The 17,329-nt window shown below is 43.8% G+C and overlaps 5 protein-coding genes across 6 annotated transcripts; 3 read left to right on the forward strand and 2 right to left on the reverse strand.

Annotated features, from left to right (window-relative positions):
- Positions 1-30: 30 nt before the first annotated feature.
- On the forward strand, positions 31-4,042 carry LOC108620521 (palmitoyltransferase ZDHHC6). Of its 2 annotated transcripts, none has more exons than XM_018017434.2 (5): positions 31-190; positions 1,161-1,345; positions 2,732-2,813; positions 2,875-3,392; positions 3,455-4,042. In XM_018017434.2, the coding sequence occupies exons 1-5, from the start codon at positions 130-132 to the stop codon at positions 3,884-3,886; spliced, it is 1,278 nt and encodes a 425-aa protein (XP_017872923.1). In that variant the 5' UTR covers positions 31-129; the 3' UTR covers positions 3,887-4,042. The 2 variants fall into 2 exon arrangements, with proteins under 2 accessions (XP_017872923.1, XP_089330717.1); XM_089474591.1 differs by lacking the exon at positions 31-190 and adding an exon at positions 498-947.
- A 307-nt stretch (positions 4,043-4,349) lies between these two features.
- On the reverse strand, positions 4,350-6,189 carry Dip-C (dipeptidase C). Its single transcript, XM_018017381.2, has one exon. The coding sequence runs from the start codon at positions 5,897-5,899 to the stop codon at positions 4,439-4,441; it is 1,461 nt and encodes a 486-aa protein (XP_017872870.1). The 5' UTR covers positions 5,900-6,189; the 3' UTR covers positions 4,350-4,438.
- Positions 6,190-6,618: 429 nt separating this feature from the next.
- On the forward strand, positions 6,619-14,339 carry pps (protein partner of snf). The gene is made up of 13 exons (XM_018017334.2): positions 6,619-6,731; positions 6,856-7,181; positions 7,241-7,666; positions 7,725-9,571; positions 9,628-10,088; positions 10,143-10,317; positions 10,387-10,929; positions 10,989-11,129; positions 11,197-13,044; positions 13,112-13,256; positions 13,325-13,530; positions 13,594-13,765; positions 13,829-14,339. Exons 2-13 carry the CDS (start codon positions 7,052-7,054, stop codon positions 13,975-13,977), a joined length of 6,243 nt encoding a protein of 2,080 aa, XP_017872823.1. The 5' UTR covers positions 6,619-6,731; positions 6,856-7,051; the 3' UTR covers positions 13,978-14,339.
- On the reverse strand, positions 14,208-15,797 carry Scgbeta (sarcoglycan beta). The gene has a single exon (XM_018017443.2). It carries the CDS (start codon positions 15,444-15,446, stop codon positions 14,388-14,390), a length of 1,059 nt encoding a protein of 352 aa, XP_017872932.1. The 5' UTR covers positions 15,447-15,797; the 3' UTR covers positions 14,208-14,387.
- Positions 15,798-15,991: 194 nt separating this feature from the next.
- On the forward strand, positions 15,992-16,925 carry LOC108609126 (myc-binding protein). Its single transcript, XM_018000828.2, has 2 exons — positions 15,992-16,152; positions 16,218-16,925. Exons 1-2 carry the CDS (start codon positions 16,141-16,143, stop codon positions 16,767-16,769), a joined length of 564 nt encoding a protein of 187 aa, XP_017856317.1. The 5' UTR covers positions 15,992-16,140; the 3' UTR covers positions 16,770-16,925.
- The last annotated feature ends 404 nt before the right edge of the window (positions 16,926-17,329 follow it).

Genomic DNA, 17,329 nt, shown 5'->3' on the forward strand with positions numbered 1-17,329 from the left:
AGTAACTGGAAAATGACTCGCCATTTGGCTAGGTGGTAACACTGTCGCTGTTTTTGTTTACTTGTTCGCTTGTAGAGCTCGTCGTCTTATTTCCATTCTGACCGTCAACACAAAAACTATAATTAAATCATGAGCGCCGAAATTTCGGGATTTCGACGCTTTTTACACTGGGGTCCAATAACCGCTCTGAGTAAGTATAACTAAACGTTGTAATTTGTATACAGTGAAATCGGGAAATAGATGCTTGGGTGTCGCCGAAGCCGTTGCTTATCAGACCCCAATCAGGATAATCACATTACCAGTTACAAATTAGTATGTGCGCAAAGTGAAGTGAATGAACTGCTTCAAAAGAGAACCAGCAATTGGCCAATAACAAGTGTAAAACGTTAAGCGCCACCCACGTCCACCCTGACAGCCACTTGGGCAAAAGAATTTGTGTGTGTTTTGTCTGCAGCGTAATATCGTGTTTCATATTTCGAGACGGTCAACGCAACGATGGCGCCAGTGCGCCACCCACCGCCCACAGACGGCCGCACATCGTTAAGTGAAGAACGCCTTACTTAAGGAGCGGCCAGTCATTTAATTCGCGTAAAACGCTGCGCTAATTGCATTTCAGTTGCCGCTTCAATGGAAATATCCCTTACAAGCTTTATAAAGAGTTCAGCCAGAAATTGCGTGTGATTTGACTATTTTGGCCATCTGGGCAGACGGTAATATGGCCATAAAGCATCCGGTTCACGGAAAGGGCAACCTTGATATTGAACTGCGATATAATTGTACATAGCTTAATTACTAAATTTCGCGTCGCTTGTTGCTGCTCCGAAGTTGGGGTGAATGTGGATGGATATGCCTATGAGGGAGGTCTGGCTCGTACACTTATGCCAACTCAGTTAAAATACAATTGCCACCCCTGTGTTAACGCTTAATCAAGTCGGGATATAAAAAAGGCAATGTATACAAATAAATGTATTTAATTTCCTTGGCACGCAAAGAACGAACTCAAGTGAATGTTTATATATTATATGTTTGTATGTATGTATGCATGTTTGTATGTTTATGCATTAAAATATGCAATTAGAAATCTCGTATTACCCGTAAATGCTTAACCATGCATAAGATATTTAATGTGACATTCCCCTGTCTCTCCCGATCCATTTCAGGCATCATTAAATGCGTAACTCTGACAACGCTCTACATGAACTCGATGTGGTGGCCACCAAATGAATCGTTTGCAGCGTTCGCCCATCAGGCCCTGTTCCTGCTGCTCTCCACGCTGGCCACATTCAATTACATCATGGCCACGCTGACAGGTCCGGGTCTGCTGCCCAAACAATGGCAGCCAAAGGTAACAGCAATACAAACGACAAGCCCTCGGAACCCCCTACTCCTGCCAACCCGGCGCTCCATTAGCCAGCCAAAACGGGGGACAAAACAAAAAGAAACGAACAATAAAACATTTTGTCATGACATTGGCATGCATGGAAAATGTTTGTCAACTATGGGTCGGTCGCATGTGCTCCACCATGCCAACAGTTAGGGCGTGCCAGCTGCAGGGGCTATTTAATATAATATACTAGAGTAGAACTGCTGTGTGGTGAGCAACTAGCAGGAAATGGCTCGCTTACTCTAATATATCATACTAATTTTCCTATAATTATATTAGACTCAAATATCAAACTAAAATCTATCATTTTGTGATTTAGCAGAACGAGATGCCTTATACAATGAAATTAATTGCTCATAACTGCTTTTGTCAACAGGTTAGCCTCTCCTTCCAGCTGATTGCTGATTTTGTAAACAGGAAGACTTCTGCTGCTAGTTGATATCTAGCTCATCCATGGATCTTTAAGTAAACAAAAAAACTTATCCTGCTAGTTGTTAGCTATCTATTCCATGGATCCCTCACAATAGCTTCTACATTCAGGAAAACTTCTAGTTTTAACTGATATCTAGTTACTCCATGGATCCTTTAAATCTCCTACTGTAATTAGTAAAACTTCTCCTGCTAGCTGCTGACATGGTCTCTCGCCTGGTCGGCCATTTGTGCCGCGTCACTTCAGTATCGGAAATAATTGTTTAGCACAACAAGAAACTCCGTGTCAGCCACTTGTTCGCATTTACTCCCTGGCCAGGCAATCTGTGGCCTGTCAGCTGCAATCGGTCGAGTCATTCATGTTTGAATGCCAGCACACGCATCGGTTGTGCTGCCAAACAAATGGGTCAGCTCAAGTTGACGGCATCGCGTGCTCAACCCTTTATCGCCAACTGCCGCGTAATGCAGCAATTAAACGCTGCAATTGGCTTCAAATACGTCGCTCAAAACTGGACGATAAGCCAAGCCGGCCAGACAAATGCTAAGACTGACTGCTGAGCGCTGATTGCGGACTGGTTGACTGCTGACCACCTGGCCGTTCACTGTTTTGGGGCGTTGGCAGTTTTTCGACACTAATAATTTAAGGGCCGTTGCGCCGCTTCAGCCCCCACTCTAATAATTTATGGCCTAACAGGCTCTCACGCAAACTGAAACGCAGCCGCTACGGAGTGGAGCTCGTAATGCAATTACCTAAATTTGCATAAATGTTTTGTAGACCAGACGCTGGCTGACGCTTGACCTGAGTTGGTTTACCCTAATGAGCTGTGCGCTTTGTGGGCGTTGCTGGCGTTATATGTGTATAATATATAATGTAGTTCTTTTTAATATCACGCATATTTTATATTTTAATTTCGCCAGGACCCCAAGGACACGGAATGGCTGCAGTACTGCAAGGAGTGTGAGGGCTACAAGGCGCCACGGTCGCATCACTGTCGCAAATGTGAGTGTAGTCGAATTTAAAACGAACTGCTAAATCGTTAATAATGCATATTCTTGCACAGGCAATCGATGCGTGAAGAAAATGGATCATCACTGTCCATGGATCAATCATTGTGTTGGCTGGGCCAACCACGCCTACTTCACCTACTTTCTGCTCTTCTCCATACTGGGCAGTCTGCACGGCTCGATAGTGCTCAGCTGTTCGTTTTATCGCGGCATCCACCGCTATTACTACCTGACCCACGGTCAGGCACACTTGGCCAGCGTACAGTTTACGGTGGCCAGCATTGTCATGTGCATTCTGGGCATGGGCCTGGCCATTGGCGTTGTCATTGGGCTGAGCATGCTGCTCTACATACAATTAAAGACAATTGTCACAAATCAGACGGGCATTGAGATTTGGATTGTGGAGAAGGCAATCTATCGACGGTACAAGTCCGAGAACTATGAGCCCTTTGTCTATCCATACGATTTGGGATGGCGGCTTAATCTGCGACAGGTGTTCAACGAGGAGTGCCAAAAGCGCGGCGACGGCATCGAATGGCCCGTCGTCCAAGGCTGCGATCAATACACGCTGACCGTGAGTGCTTAACCGAATTCACTCTCTTCAAGTCTATCTTTTTTAAACAATTTCCTCCACAGCGCGAGCAACTGGCACAAAAGGAGGAGAAACGCGCGCGGACACGCGTCTACAAATGCATAAGCCCGGTGACCGGCCGCTGGCTGCCGATCTTCTCACAAGGCTGGCGTGTCTGCGTCAATGCGCCCTGCACAGATGAGCCACGCATACGCCTGCGGCCCGACGACATCATAAAGGTGACGCGCTTCCGACGACACTGGCTGTTTGGCGAGCGTGTGCTCAGCGAGCAGGAGCAAGCAGCCGGCTCGGAGAAGAAGTCACAGCGGAAGGGCCCCATACGTGGCTGGTTCCCGCGTCGCAGTGTCGTTGCCCTCACCGAAGTACCAGACTCGGAGAGCAGCGAAGATACAAAACCTGTCAAATCAACTACTAGCAATGGACACACTCATGGCAAGCAACAGCAACGCAATGGCCACACCAAGAAGTACATGTAGTTCCCACAAGCAATTTCAATTGCAAAATGCGGATCGACTTGGGAATAGCAATAGAAAATCATTGGAATGACTCGAATTCGTCATGTAACTTCAGGTCTACATTGTTAGCTGTTTACATTGTTAGCTTAAAGCCAATAAATTAAAGATTATATATATTCCGCATGAGTTCCATAAGAAACAAAAACGTAATATAATGATTTATATGTATATAATGTAGATCATATATACATGTGAAATGCCATATAATTAGAATGTTGTTTTAAAATCACCGTAATCTTCAATTTCTGTCCGTGTCCTCTGTGCCTTTGTCCAAATAGATGACTTGAATGTCAATGATTGTCTTGAAGTTTACAATTTATGGAGCGCCTTATGATTCACTGGGCTCAGGGTATTATAATAATATGCATAAGGTAAGTGAAGTAAATTCGTACATTTATATAGTATATGATTATATTTTAATATGTATGTGTATAAAATATATAACATTTATTATTTATTCTTTGAAGACATGCAATTTAATTCCATATCTCTGTATGTATATATTATACATTCTTATTTGGATGCCATTGTCGCCTCGATTTCCTCCACAGTGCGTGGCACAATCGCAAAGTTCTCGGTGCCCGTCTTGGTGATCAGGACGTCATCCTCGATGCGCACCCCGCCAAAGTTGCGGAAACGTTCGAATACTTCCACATTGATGTATTTACGAATCTGCGGATCAGCAAGTGCTTTATCCATAAGTTGCTTGATGAAATAACAGCCGGGCTCAATGGTAACGTACATGCCCGCCTTAAGGATGCGGGCAAAGCGTAGCTTGCTCAGCCAGGCCTCGCTAGGACGTCTTGGCTCAGTGGGTAGATAGCCACCCACGTCGTGCACATCCAAGCCAATCAGGTGGCCCAAACCGTGCGGCTGGAATACACCCGATACACCGGCCTCAAGCATTTCATCCACATCGCCAGTAAGCATGCCACCGGCCTTAAGTTGTTCCAGCAGCACCTTGCCCGCTAGCTTGTGCATGTCCACCCATGAGACGCCGTCCCGTGCTGTCTCCATCACAGCGTTGCGTGCGGCTAGCACTGCATTATAGATAAATTTCTGATCCTCTGTAAATTTACCGTTTGCTGGAAAGCTGCACGTGATATCCGCAGCATAGCCACAGTAGTTAGCTCCCATGTCGAAGAGGCACATTTCGCCGTCCTGAATGGGACGATTATTGGGTGCACCGGCGTGTCCATAGTGCAATATGGCTGAATTGATGCCACTCCCGCAGATGCAGGTGTACGAAGCATGGCGGCAGCCGCCCACCGCATAGGCATGATGCAAGAACAGAGATTCACCCTCGTATTCCATTCGACCAGGACGAATGAATTGCATCACTTTGATGTGTGCATCTGAGGAGACCTTGGCCACATAGCGCAGAACTTCGATCTCTTCCTTCGACTTGATAACACGACACTCCGAGATTATGGGATAGAGCAGGTCACAGTTCGTCACGTATTTATCTTTGCCCGCAAACTCTGGCGGCTGCATCGTGAGGCCACTATCGCTGTTAGTGCCACTGAGCGTTAATATCAGCTTGGGTGTGGTCTTTTCCAGATAAGCTTCGAGCTCATCGACATAATATACCTCATCCACTTCGTACATGGCCTTGAATTCCTCGGGCTTGAGCAGCGCACCCATCCAGGTCTCGTACTCCTCGGGCAAACGTGGGACAAACAGAACCGACGTGGCTTGAGCTGTCTTAACATCGATGCTAACTATACCATAGCAGCCTGGTTCCTTAGCGCCAAACATGTACTGGAAGTAGGACTCCTGCCGGAAGACATAGTCCACATCGGTGTTGTATAGACTCTGATCTTTACCACCCTCGAGTAAAATTATTAATTGACCGGAGCTAAGCTTGAGGCTCTCCTGAGAATTATCTAGAATGGCCTTACAGACTTTGTTTCTATTATTTTTAAACAAAGTCATCGGCACCGCGTGACAGGATCCCATTTGAAAGCAAGCCATTGTTGAATGTTAAGATAATCACAGTCGGAGAGCAACTGGTGTGTTTTCTGATTAGCTAGCCAATATCTATAGCAAATACTTTACTGCAGCAATAAATAAGAGCTTTATTATCGCTGTTTTATTTGTATTGTTACTTTTTGCTTGGCTGTGTATTGGGAGTGCAGTAATCCCCACAGCAACGAGAAGTGTATGTATGTTTTTGTTTTGTAAGTCTTTCGGTTAATGGAACTAGTTACATCTACTTGTATTTCTGTTTACTTTTGATTAAGCATTGTTTACTTCCACTGTTAACTTAACAGTTTGCAATAATGTTGTGCTCAGTATGGTGATAAAACATTCATTTCAATTTATCAGTGTTGCATTATGCTTACATTCGCAAAGAAACTGATTCAAAAATACAAGTTTGTGAAACTTAAAGCTTTAAGTATTATTTTTAATTAAATCAAAAAATAGTTTAGCATAAATAGTTTAGTAGATAACAAAGTAAGAGCATGATAGCATCGATAGACATGCAATCGATATTGTTGTAAAAGAGATAGAAAGAGATCATAATTAAGCTGTTGACCTCTCTCAGTATATCGATATTTAATAAGTAAATGCCACAAATACTATGAAGTATAAATTTATAGAACTTCGACCAATTGGTATAATTAATATATATGGTATAAAATTAATTGACTATTGACTGTTTAAGAAGTACTAATATTAATTGAGTTTTATTATTGAAACAGCAAAACAACAATTCTAGCTAAAACTGGTTCATGTTCACACTGTGATAAAACTAACGCATCGCTCTTGGTCTCAGCTGGGCACACTGCATTCTTTCATCAAAGTAAATTTTTTTGCAAATTCTATTTTCATATTTTTTGAATAAAGCATTTTTAAAGTGAAATAGAGCGATTTTTTATTGTTGGTGTGAAGCAGACAAATTCACTTGAGTCAAACTCTATTTTTAGGTATTTGTAACTGAATTGGTCTCCGCAAAAAGTCCCGCTAGTTCCAATGTCGGCGTCACAACGCGACCGCGGCATGAGCAAACACAATAATTTCAACGCTCACAAGTAGAAGTAGAGCACGCAAAACTATTGAGGGAAAACGGGTCGAATCTGGACTCAATGTACGGTAGCTGATCCATGAGGCATCGTTACTGTCATGTCTAGCTCGGTATTTAGCGAAACGCCCAGTGCCCGACCGAATGGCGCCGATGGAGATTCCAATCTGGTTGTGGTATATGCCAAAAATGGCATCTCATTTGACGAGCGTGCCATTGAAAATATTATGGGTAAGGCAATTTGAAATGTCAATTTCGAGCGTACATGTTGAAAAATATTTGAATTTCAGAGGAAAAATCAATTGCGAGTATTAGTGTCGTCCGGCTTACATCACCGACGCCAAGCATGGTCGATCAAGAGGAAACCGAACGCCTGGAGGAACTGGAGCGTTTTATGCAAATGACATCAGATGGCGAAGACTCCGATAAAGAGACAGACAATGATAGCAGCCAAAGCGGCTGTGAAGAGCTGATAAGCGAGAAAGATCATGTTACCGGCGATGACAATGACAACACCGGTGGCGAAAACAATGGCGACTCCACGGAAACCGAAGCCGAGGTGCCCAAGGTTAAGAAGCGCCCCGGTCGCAAACCCAAACCGCCAAAAAAACAGAAAAAGCGCCGAAAACCTAAGGAACGCCCACAAATTGTTGGGCTGAGTGTGGAACAATTCTACGCAGAAAACACAGCCGATGTGGTGGTAAAAAATGCTCTGAGTATGTATATGAACATTAAATTATTTGAAGAACAGATGAATATGTGTAATATTTGCAGAACTGGCTGGATTATCGATATTCAAACGCACACCCGAATCGGATGCTCTGATGGAGATTATTCGGAACGATCATAACTACACTCCGTTCACCTCGCCTGAGCAAATGAAGGCGAAAAAGATGGCAGAAAAGGTGGTTATAGAACGGCAAGGACGTAAATTCATTGTGCAGACCCAGCCGAACATTAGGCTATTAAATGCCAAGAAGCGACTCCAAGCAGTGCCTGTGAACCATGTACCAGCTGCAACGCAACAACCACCCAGGCATCAACAGCAACTACCTAAGCAACAACAACCGCAGCAACAACAGCAAAGGCAAACGCAGCCGTTGCCCAAGCAACCAACGAATTTGCACAGGCAGCAGTTACCTAATCAACTACAGCCATCCTCAGCAGCATCGTCGAAACAACAGCAGATAATGTTGACAACGGGCCCACGAATTGTTCGGAATAGTGCTAAAATGATAAGGCCGTCCGACGACTTCGTCGAGGATGATGAAGACGCAAATAGCTCTGCCACAGCAGATGAGGAGAATGCTGACACTGAGGAGCTCAGTGAGCCAAGTGATGCGTCCCGCGAAACGGACAACGATAGAGATAGTGATATTGATTTCAAAATGAACAACAGCCGTAGCTCGAACAAACGCAAACGTCTTAAAAAGTTCTCTAGACGACGGTCTAATACGCAATCTGCGCGTGCACAGACACTAAATTCACCGAAGGGGCCTCATCAACAGCAACCAACACAGTCACAGTTTCCATATTTGAAACGGCGAAAGGAGCCTACCGATGGCAATTCGAGCGCACCTGCAATTGGCCAGATTGTTCAGCTAAATACAAAAGCGCCACCCTCAGTGATTCCATTGGGTCGCAAGGTGTTTAGCACATCCTTTCTCAAAATGCGCCCCATACATAAATCCCTACCCAAACCAACGTCGATATCTCCTGAGGTAAATAGAATAAGTGGCTCTGCAGTTCCTGCAAAGCTGCGTAGAACGCCAATTGTGCAGGTGGGGCGTGTGGTAAGTGTACCACCAGGTGGATTTGCAACGCCGCCACAAGAGGTCAAAGAGATTGTTATCAATAAGAATCTGTCGAGCCCCAAAGGTGTGTTTACAAATCTGAACAGCTTACTGGCTGATAATAACAATGCGACAACGATGACATCAACATCGGATAACAGTAAACAGCCCCTAGTAAATACACCCATCACTCCCAAGTCCAGTCTAAACTCGCTTACAACATTGGCATCCACATCGACATCGGCCGCGACCTCGCCATCCTGCAAGGGCTTCATGCCCATTGGCGTGGAGACGGCCTCCTCCCACAAATTACCTGCCCAGATTGTCATCGAAACACATCAGAGCTCCTCAGAGCTGGCAGCCGAGAATGATAAACAACTTGATCTCATTGACTCCATTGTTCAGGATGAATTGTCGAAGTCATCATTGATCGAGAAACCGCCAGCTACAGCAGATGAGACCATACCCAAACTGGTGAAAATGCTAGAGAGCAGCGCTGCAGGCCTCAATCAAGTACCCGAACCAGTGATAAATCCTGTCAGTGCTCCACAACAACAGCAGAATTTTGATGCGACCCTGGTAGCAAATACTGCTGTGGATAACATGGACATAGCCAGCGCACCATTGCTAGAAACAGCAGACGAGGATGAAATCACTGCAGATTTCCTGCAACATGTGGTTGGACTCATAGAAGAGGACAAACAGTTCGAAGCTGAGGTAGTCAAACATGTGCTAGCCACCACAGAGACGGGTAGCCTAGATGCACTTGCAAATGCCGTGGCGCAGCCAATCTTCGATGTTGGCAACCAGTTACCGACAGTGTCTCAAGTAAGCTATAAATATGAACTGACAATGATGATACGCTAATATTTGAACCTTTGCAGCCATTGCCCAATGATTTTGCTGATCAATGTTTGCTCAATTTGCCCATGGCATCCAGCACTCCATCGCGTACAACGGGCAACTCAACCTTAACCACCTCACGGCCACCTGAGACGAAAGTTGTACGCGGCAATGGGCGTGTCATTTATCTGCCACCAATTGAAGCGCCTACAACCCGGGCCAAGCGTCGAGCTCAGAACTTTCCTGCGACAGCCACAACCTTGTCAGATATTAGCACCACTTCGCTTACAGAACCAACTGTTGATACGAGCCAATTAACCAGCAGTAGCTTGGATAGTGACAGCGTTTCGTCGTCATTTGCCGGGCCAGACAGGAAACTTTTGACCAGAGATCCGAGTGGTACTGTTAGGAGGCCAAGAAGATCAAACAAGCTGAATAACAGTAACGAAGCCAATGATCCGGAAGCCTCAGAATCTCAAGAGGACGATGATGATCCCAACAAGTTAGTTATTAGATTTTTGGTTTTTATACAAATTATTAAACTTACTTGTCTTAGGCTATGGTGTATCTGTCGGCAACCGCATAACAACCGATTCATGATATGCTGTGATCTGTGCGAGGATTGGTATCATGGCACGTGTGTTAGCGTCACAAAGGCCATGGGTCTGGAAATGGAACAAAAGGGTATTGACTGGAAGTGCCCCAAATGCGTTAAAAAGCAGGAGGAGAAGGTAACAAATAATTAATGGATAATGTATATATAGATTTAGGTATTCATATTCTATTTCATAACTTTGCAGAGTCAGCCTCGTATTACAGACATATGGGTACCCAAACCAAGCCAGAACACATCGGAGCTTCCGACATCAACTAAACAGCCAAGCGAAAGCAAATCAATTGTCGAGCAACCGACGGTAACGCCCAAGCGAAACCCGCCCGTTGGTGCATCATTGACGACATCGTCACCCTCAACCCCAAGTAACCCACTTGTAAGGCAACAGAAACGACCGTTGCCCCAAAAGCCGCAGCTGAAAATGCACCAGCAGCAGCTGAATTTTATCAAACTTGGGGCCAGTAGCGTCATCACACCAACAGAGGCAAGCTGCGTGGTATGCAAGCGTCCAGCACGCGCCAATTCGGTTTATTGTAGTGACGAATGCATACGAAAGTATGCACACAACGCAGTCCAGGCCCAAACGGTGCCCAAGACGCCTGAGCCAGTGCTGCAAACAGCTTTGCCACCTTCACAGCTGGAAAGTGCGCTTGAAGCCAAAAAGAACAAGAAGAAAGATCTGTTTGAGGATGTGCTGCGTCAGGCGGACTCCTTGTCGAAGGTTGAGCGGGTATGTACAACAAGTTAGTAAATTATGTAATAATTGCTATTGTGGATTACTTTTACTAGATTAATGTGTTTGAGCGTCGAAGCGGACGTGCCATCACGGGACACTTGGCGCCTAGTGCACATCAATTAAAGAAATGGCTGCAGGAGAATCCCACCTTTGAAGTAGTGCAGCCTGGCAGTCAACAAGCGCTGGAAATTGAGGTATATGTGCATGCTGAGTTATTACATATATCATATCATATATCAATGCTAATCCAATCCTCCATAGAAACGGCAAAGCAAACGTCTGTTGGAACCATCCACGCCAGAGACCCCCGCCGCAAAGCAGTCACAGTCTTTGCCATTGCAAAAGTCATCAGAGACTGTGAACAAATCCATACAGCTGCAGCCAGCGATGCTCAGCTCAGCCAAAAAGGAGAAACCTGCCGCCAAAGCAACGACTGCAGCCAGTCGCTCGCCCGAAAAGGGTGCAACGGAACGAGCTGTGAATAAATCGCAGCCTGAGCCAATACGGCTCAATGTGCGGCGAACACTTAAGGAGCAATTGTTGCTGCGAATAAAGGAGGCGCAGGAAGCCGAAAAGCCAGCAGAGAAGTCTGAATGGCTGACGGCGGCGGAGGTGGAGCACTTTGTGAAGCGAGTGGAGTCGGAAATGTATAATTCATTTGGGCAGGATGTGAGCGCGAAGTACAAGTCTAAATATCGTTCGCTTATGTTTAACATAAAGGATCGTAAGAACAAGACGCTGTTCGAAAAGATATGTGCCAAACAAGTGGAGCCCAAGCAGCTGGTGAGAATGACACCAGCTGAATTAGCCAGTCAGGAGTTGGCCAAGTGGCGCGAGGAGGAGAACCGCCATCAGTTGGATATGATTAAGAAATCGGAACTAGATTTATTGTCATGCGCACAGAACTATGTGGTGAAAACGCACAAGGGTGAGGAACTAATCGAGTCCAAGATGGATGTAACGCTGCCAGAGGAGGAAGAGGCACAGGAAGAAGGAGGAAGAAGCAAAGAAAAAGTTGACAGCATCGATATCAAAAAAGGATCCCAGTCTCTTGACACATCGAGCACTACAGACGTTTCCAACAAAGACCATGACCACGACCGACCCTCGACTGCTAAAGAAAAGCATTCAAAGTCTCGAGAAAAGGATCACAGTCGAGAGCGTGACAGAGAGAAGCGGCATAAAAGTCACAGGTCCCATAATAACCAAAGTGGCACCAAAAGAAGCCGCAGCCGATCGAGCAGCCGCGGCCATAGCCAGGAGAAACGCAGTCACAAGAGGCACCACCACGAGCATGATGTGGACAAAGAAAAGGAGCAGCCGTCACGCGATAAGCAACTAAACAAGGAGCATGTCGACAAAGTTCAATCCTCAGTGCAGAAGAAACCAACTGAAAAGAAAACTGAAACCTCTTTAGGCGCCTTTAATTTAATTGATCAAATCCTAGAGTCCGAAAAAACAGTGGAAGAAGCCGCCAATCTGACAGTGCCAGTGAAGCCAACATTAAAGTCATTGCCGGTGGCCTCAAAGACATTTGGGAAAGCTGATGTGCCAGCGCCTACATTGGATAGATATGGCCGCTATCTGCAGAGCTTGTCGAGCCCACCAATTTGGACTGGCAATTTGAGCATGGCTGATGTAACGGAGTTCGATGTGGTTATTCATGGCGTTCAGGGTAATACAAGCCAACTGGATAAGTTATTGCCCCTCAATTTGGATGTGATTGGTCGCATAACGCGGGTGAATGTCTGGGACTATCTGAAGAAGATCAGGAAGAGTCCAACCAAGGAAATCGTTATTGTCAATTTGTTTCCTGCCAATGCCGCGAACACTATTAAGTTCGACAGCTTCTTTGAATATCTTGATTCACGCCAACGTCTTGGTGTTTTGGGTGCGGATTCAGAACAGATTCGAGATTTTTATATATTTCCCCTGGGCACCAATGATAAGGTGCCCACTGTGCTGCGTACGTTGGACACGGTGCCTTTTTACGAGGACACTCAAAGACCAAATACACTGCTGGGCATCATTGTCCGCTGCCTGAGCAAACGGTCGGTTAATTTAAGCCATTCGTTGCCCCTATCATTACCCACTGCCAGTAACAAGACTGTAAGTATAGATATAACCCGTATGTATAGCTCTCTGTATATTATTTATACATTTTTCTGTTGTGCAGGTATCAAACAAAGCTCGCGTTCGAACCACGTTCACGCCACCGAGCAGTCCGAAGCGCAAGCCTAGCACGCACTCGGGAAGCTCGAGGGATGATGAGTTCGATATTGATGCCATTATCAAAGCTCCCATTGCAAAGCTGCAGAACAGTGAGTTTAGAATTTCTAAATATACCCATTAACTGGAATAAAATAAATTGCTAATGTCTTTTTTTCAGAAAACGTTCCGATAGATCCGATGGCTAAAATAGACGATCCAGATGCGCCCTATTCGCCCGGTGGCAGCTCGGACGACAATGACGTTTTGCCTGCATCCGTCTCAGAACACAAGGATTTTGATCTGGAGCGCAAAGTGGACGAAATAAATAAACAAATCGCTGCGCAGCGCATGGAAATCGCTGGTCTTCTAAAGGTAGAGCCTTCGGTGAGTGCTTTAACAGAGTTTTACCCTGGGAATATACTAGCTCCACTATTTATGTTTCTACAGATTTTGGAGAAACCAACATCATCAAATGTGCTGGCCAACATATCTATACCTCCCAATCTGACAAAGATTTTGGCCAGCATAAAGGAGAAGGAGTCGAGTGCCAGACCAATATCGAACGATGATGAAGAGTACAATCCTGAGGATGCAATCTCGAGCTGCTCTTATGACATGGGTAAGATAAAATCTAAGACTGTTTTTTATGCAAAGAAACGAATTAATTTTCAACATATTTCAGGAAGAAAAAGCGAGGGTGCGACAAAGACTAAAAGTCGCTTGGCGCAGCTAAGTGAAGCAGAGCTTCTTAGTATGGTGCCGGACAATCTGGTGGATCTGACGCCGACAAAATCTTCTAGACATGAGGAGCCCCCACCGCCCGGTGTTTAGGCTAAGGCTAAAGTTAAGCGCAGTACGATTATAATAATCATAATGTAGAATTTACATATGTACTTGACTAGCTTTGATTTACCTAATAATGTTAGCTTTGAATGGAATTCAATTTATAATTTTCTCATAATTTTCACCTTTCATTATGTACATTCACGTTCAACGAATTGAATACCATTTCTGTATTATATCCAACAATCGAAACAATTGAAATAATAAGATCGTTTGGATTCAGTTGGTTTATCTTTTTATTCAACAAACGAATTCATTGTAGGGTTCTCTTAAGGCATACCAACTAACCTTCCAAGATCTTGTACATTTTTCTTAAATACAAATAAAAAATTTCTACGTAACACTTCTAATAGGGAATACTATATATTAGATATTGTCATATTTATTATATTGCATACTCAGTTGATCTCACATGGATCGAACTGGCTGTCGAAGTGGGCGCAAGATATCTTAGGTCCGTTGTGCACACGAGGGATGGCTATGCGGAAGAGTACGCCAATTGGCATGCATACGCAAATCTTGTACTGCACACTTCCTGTACGAAGGCCCAGCTCCGAACTTACAACGGGTATGCGATCCATGTCAAGGAAAATCCCTTTTCCTGCCTCCAGCACTGTGGCACCCTGAGTTGAGTTAAGAGAAACGTGATGCTCGACCTGCACCTCTATGGTGGCCCCATCGAAGAACACGCCCTCGGATCCCTTGATGGCAATGTGGCCATCGCTATCCATAATTAAAGGCACGTCGATTGGACTGGATACGCGGCTCGCACTGGCCACCTTCGTCTGCAGCACACCTTCTACGCCATCAGGTATGTTGTATTGCGGGCGGTGGGTTGTAAAAATAGTTGCGTGATCAGTTGGATCTTTGATTTCAAACATGTTGGCTTCAATGGCAATGCCCCCCTTGTCGAGAACAACCAGATCACGTTCGTTTAAGGCACTGGCGCTATTCAGATTACGAAATACTCGCAAATGCACTCCACTATATTCTCCGTCGCTGCTGATCGATACCGGTACATCTGAGAAGCCATGTATTCCAAGAGCATTTGTTTGGACGCGATCCAAATCGGTTTCATCATAGAACTTAATTAAGTCCACTTCTGGAATCAATTCCATGCCCTTCACACCCTTTCCCAACCTTAGCACGCTCATAATTGTCAGCGTCAAAATTAGGTTGCCTATGGTTAACATTAGCAGCACTACGACAGCGGTCCAAAATGCATAGCTATTTCGATTCTGACGACCGGGATGCAAATGCGAATAGCTATCATTGTCGTAATCCGAATTGAATTTTTCGTCGAAGAAATTCACAGTATCCGATTTCGAATCCTTACGGCCCAGGTCCATTTCGACGCCTCCAATTGGCAGGGTAACGGATAAAGCAGTCTCCGAATTTGCTTCGTCAGAATATGATGGCGAGGGTCCTCTTACAAAAGTATTTTCAAAAATGTCCATTTTGCGTTTTAGAATTTTGCAGAACTGATTTTTGCCAAGTTATGTGCTGTGTGTATGCCGTATGATAAGCCGATATGTACATATACTTGAATTTCGGAGGCATGCGCATTGCATGACACACATAAAATACATTTAGCGCCAAAATTGAATATAATTTGACGCCCGTAAATAGAAAATGCCTCTTACTCTATTTATTATTTTATTTTCTTTATGATTATTATTATTATTATTTTTTTTTTTTTTAATTTAATCATTTTTAAAAGCAGACTCCAGTTAAACACAGATATTTATTTTAACCGTTAGACCTCTTCAGTCGATGCAAATATCCATTCAAATTGTTTTAATTGATGGTCACACTGCCTTGATACTTCGATAACAAATCTGTAAATTATGAAAATATAATTTCATTTTAATATAGATGATAATGAGTATACAATATATTCATAGCAAATATTTTGTATAATATTTCCGACTATTATCATTAAAATAGCTGATCAAAATATTCTTGCGATAAAACACTTTAAAATACTTGCGACAAGTAACTAACTCACTGCGACTTAGAAAAAGCGAACGAATAAACTCGATGAACCAAAATCAGAGATTTAGCTCGCTCTTCCATTTACAAAGTTGTTCGATTGAACTTATTCCGAACGACTTTCAATAACTTTAGTTTTTACTCTTTCATTTTCGCAACATGTCCTTTAAGGTAAAATTAAATATTCTTAATATTGCAAATATTGTTTAAAAGCATTTTATTTGAATTTGATGCAGCCGATTGACCCGAAGCGCGATGAGATTCGCCGCTATCTAGAGCGCGGAAGCGTTATGGATTCACTTACGAAAATCTTTATACGCGTAATTAGAGAGCGACCGGAAGACCCAATGGAGTATATAAGAAATAACATTGGCGTGGTGCGGCATCAGCATGATAAATACGAACGTCTGTCGCAGGATCTGCAGGAGGCAAACGAAGAGATTCTCCGTTTACGTGCCATAATAAACAGTATTAACCCTGAGATACTGCGTGCTCACAATGCGCAAATCGCCGGCGAATCCGATTCGGAGCAAGCGACAGCTGCCGAGCTGAACTCTGAAAACTCAATCGTGTCAGAAAATAATGAAGATGTCCATGAGAAAGTGCCTGAAGCTAATGGATTAGACAATGCAGCAGCTGCCAAAGCTGATGATGTGGAATTGAGCGCTACTCTTGAAAATTGTCACATTGAAGAGAAAAACATGGCCGCTGCTGAGACCACAGGCGACAATATAGCGCAGACCCCATCCGTCCAAGTTGAACCCAGCCGCACTGACAGTGCCGAGTGAATCAAAATTTTCGTTCACTCCGCTAGTTTCTGGATCATCCAATTAGAATGCATTCTCATAGAAATGTTATCAGTTCGTAGGGCTAAATATGTAAAGTATTTTCTTATATGTTAATAAAGGGTGCGCGAATGAACGCGCACGCAAAACCCTTAAAAAGGTTTTAATTTCTTTGATTTTTGTTTCTTAGTGGGGTTTTCAAATATTTATTTAAATCAGTTTTTAATTTCATACACATGGTATATCGTTTGTTTATTAATACAAAGGATTATTGATAATACATATTAATTATAGTAATTTGTATTTTGTATTTTCTTTTTTCAATTTTTATTCTTTGTTTAAACACATCTTAAAAATGATAAAGATGATGAAATAAAATTGTACATATTAGCATGGATCGAATTATAACAGTTGATCATAATTGGGAAAATGATACGGACATGAGAAAGATAAAAGACATGGAACAGTGGTACCAATGTTTTGGGCTGGCTGCAATGTGGACGAACATAAACTGATTTTCATTTCCAAGGTCGAAACTTAGTATTTACTTTTACTTTCTTGGC

The sequence above is a fragment of the Drosophila arizonae genome, chromosome 2 (assembly GCF_054131065.1).
Source record: "Drosophila arizonae isolate 15081-1271.41 chromosome 2, UAZ_ARI_1.0, whole genome shotgun sequence".
Taxonomy (NCBI): Eukaryota; Metazoa; Arthropoda; class Insecta; order Diptera; family Drosophilidae; genus Drosophila; species Drosophila arizonae.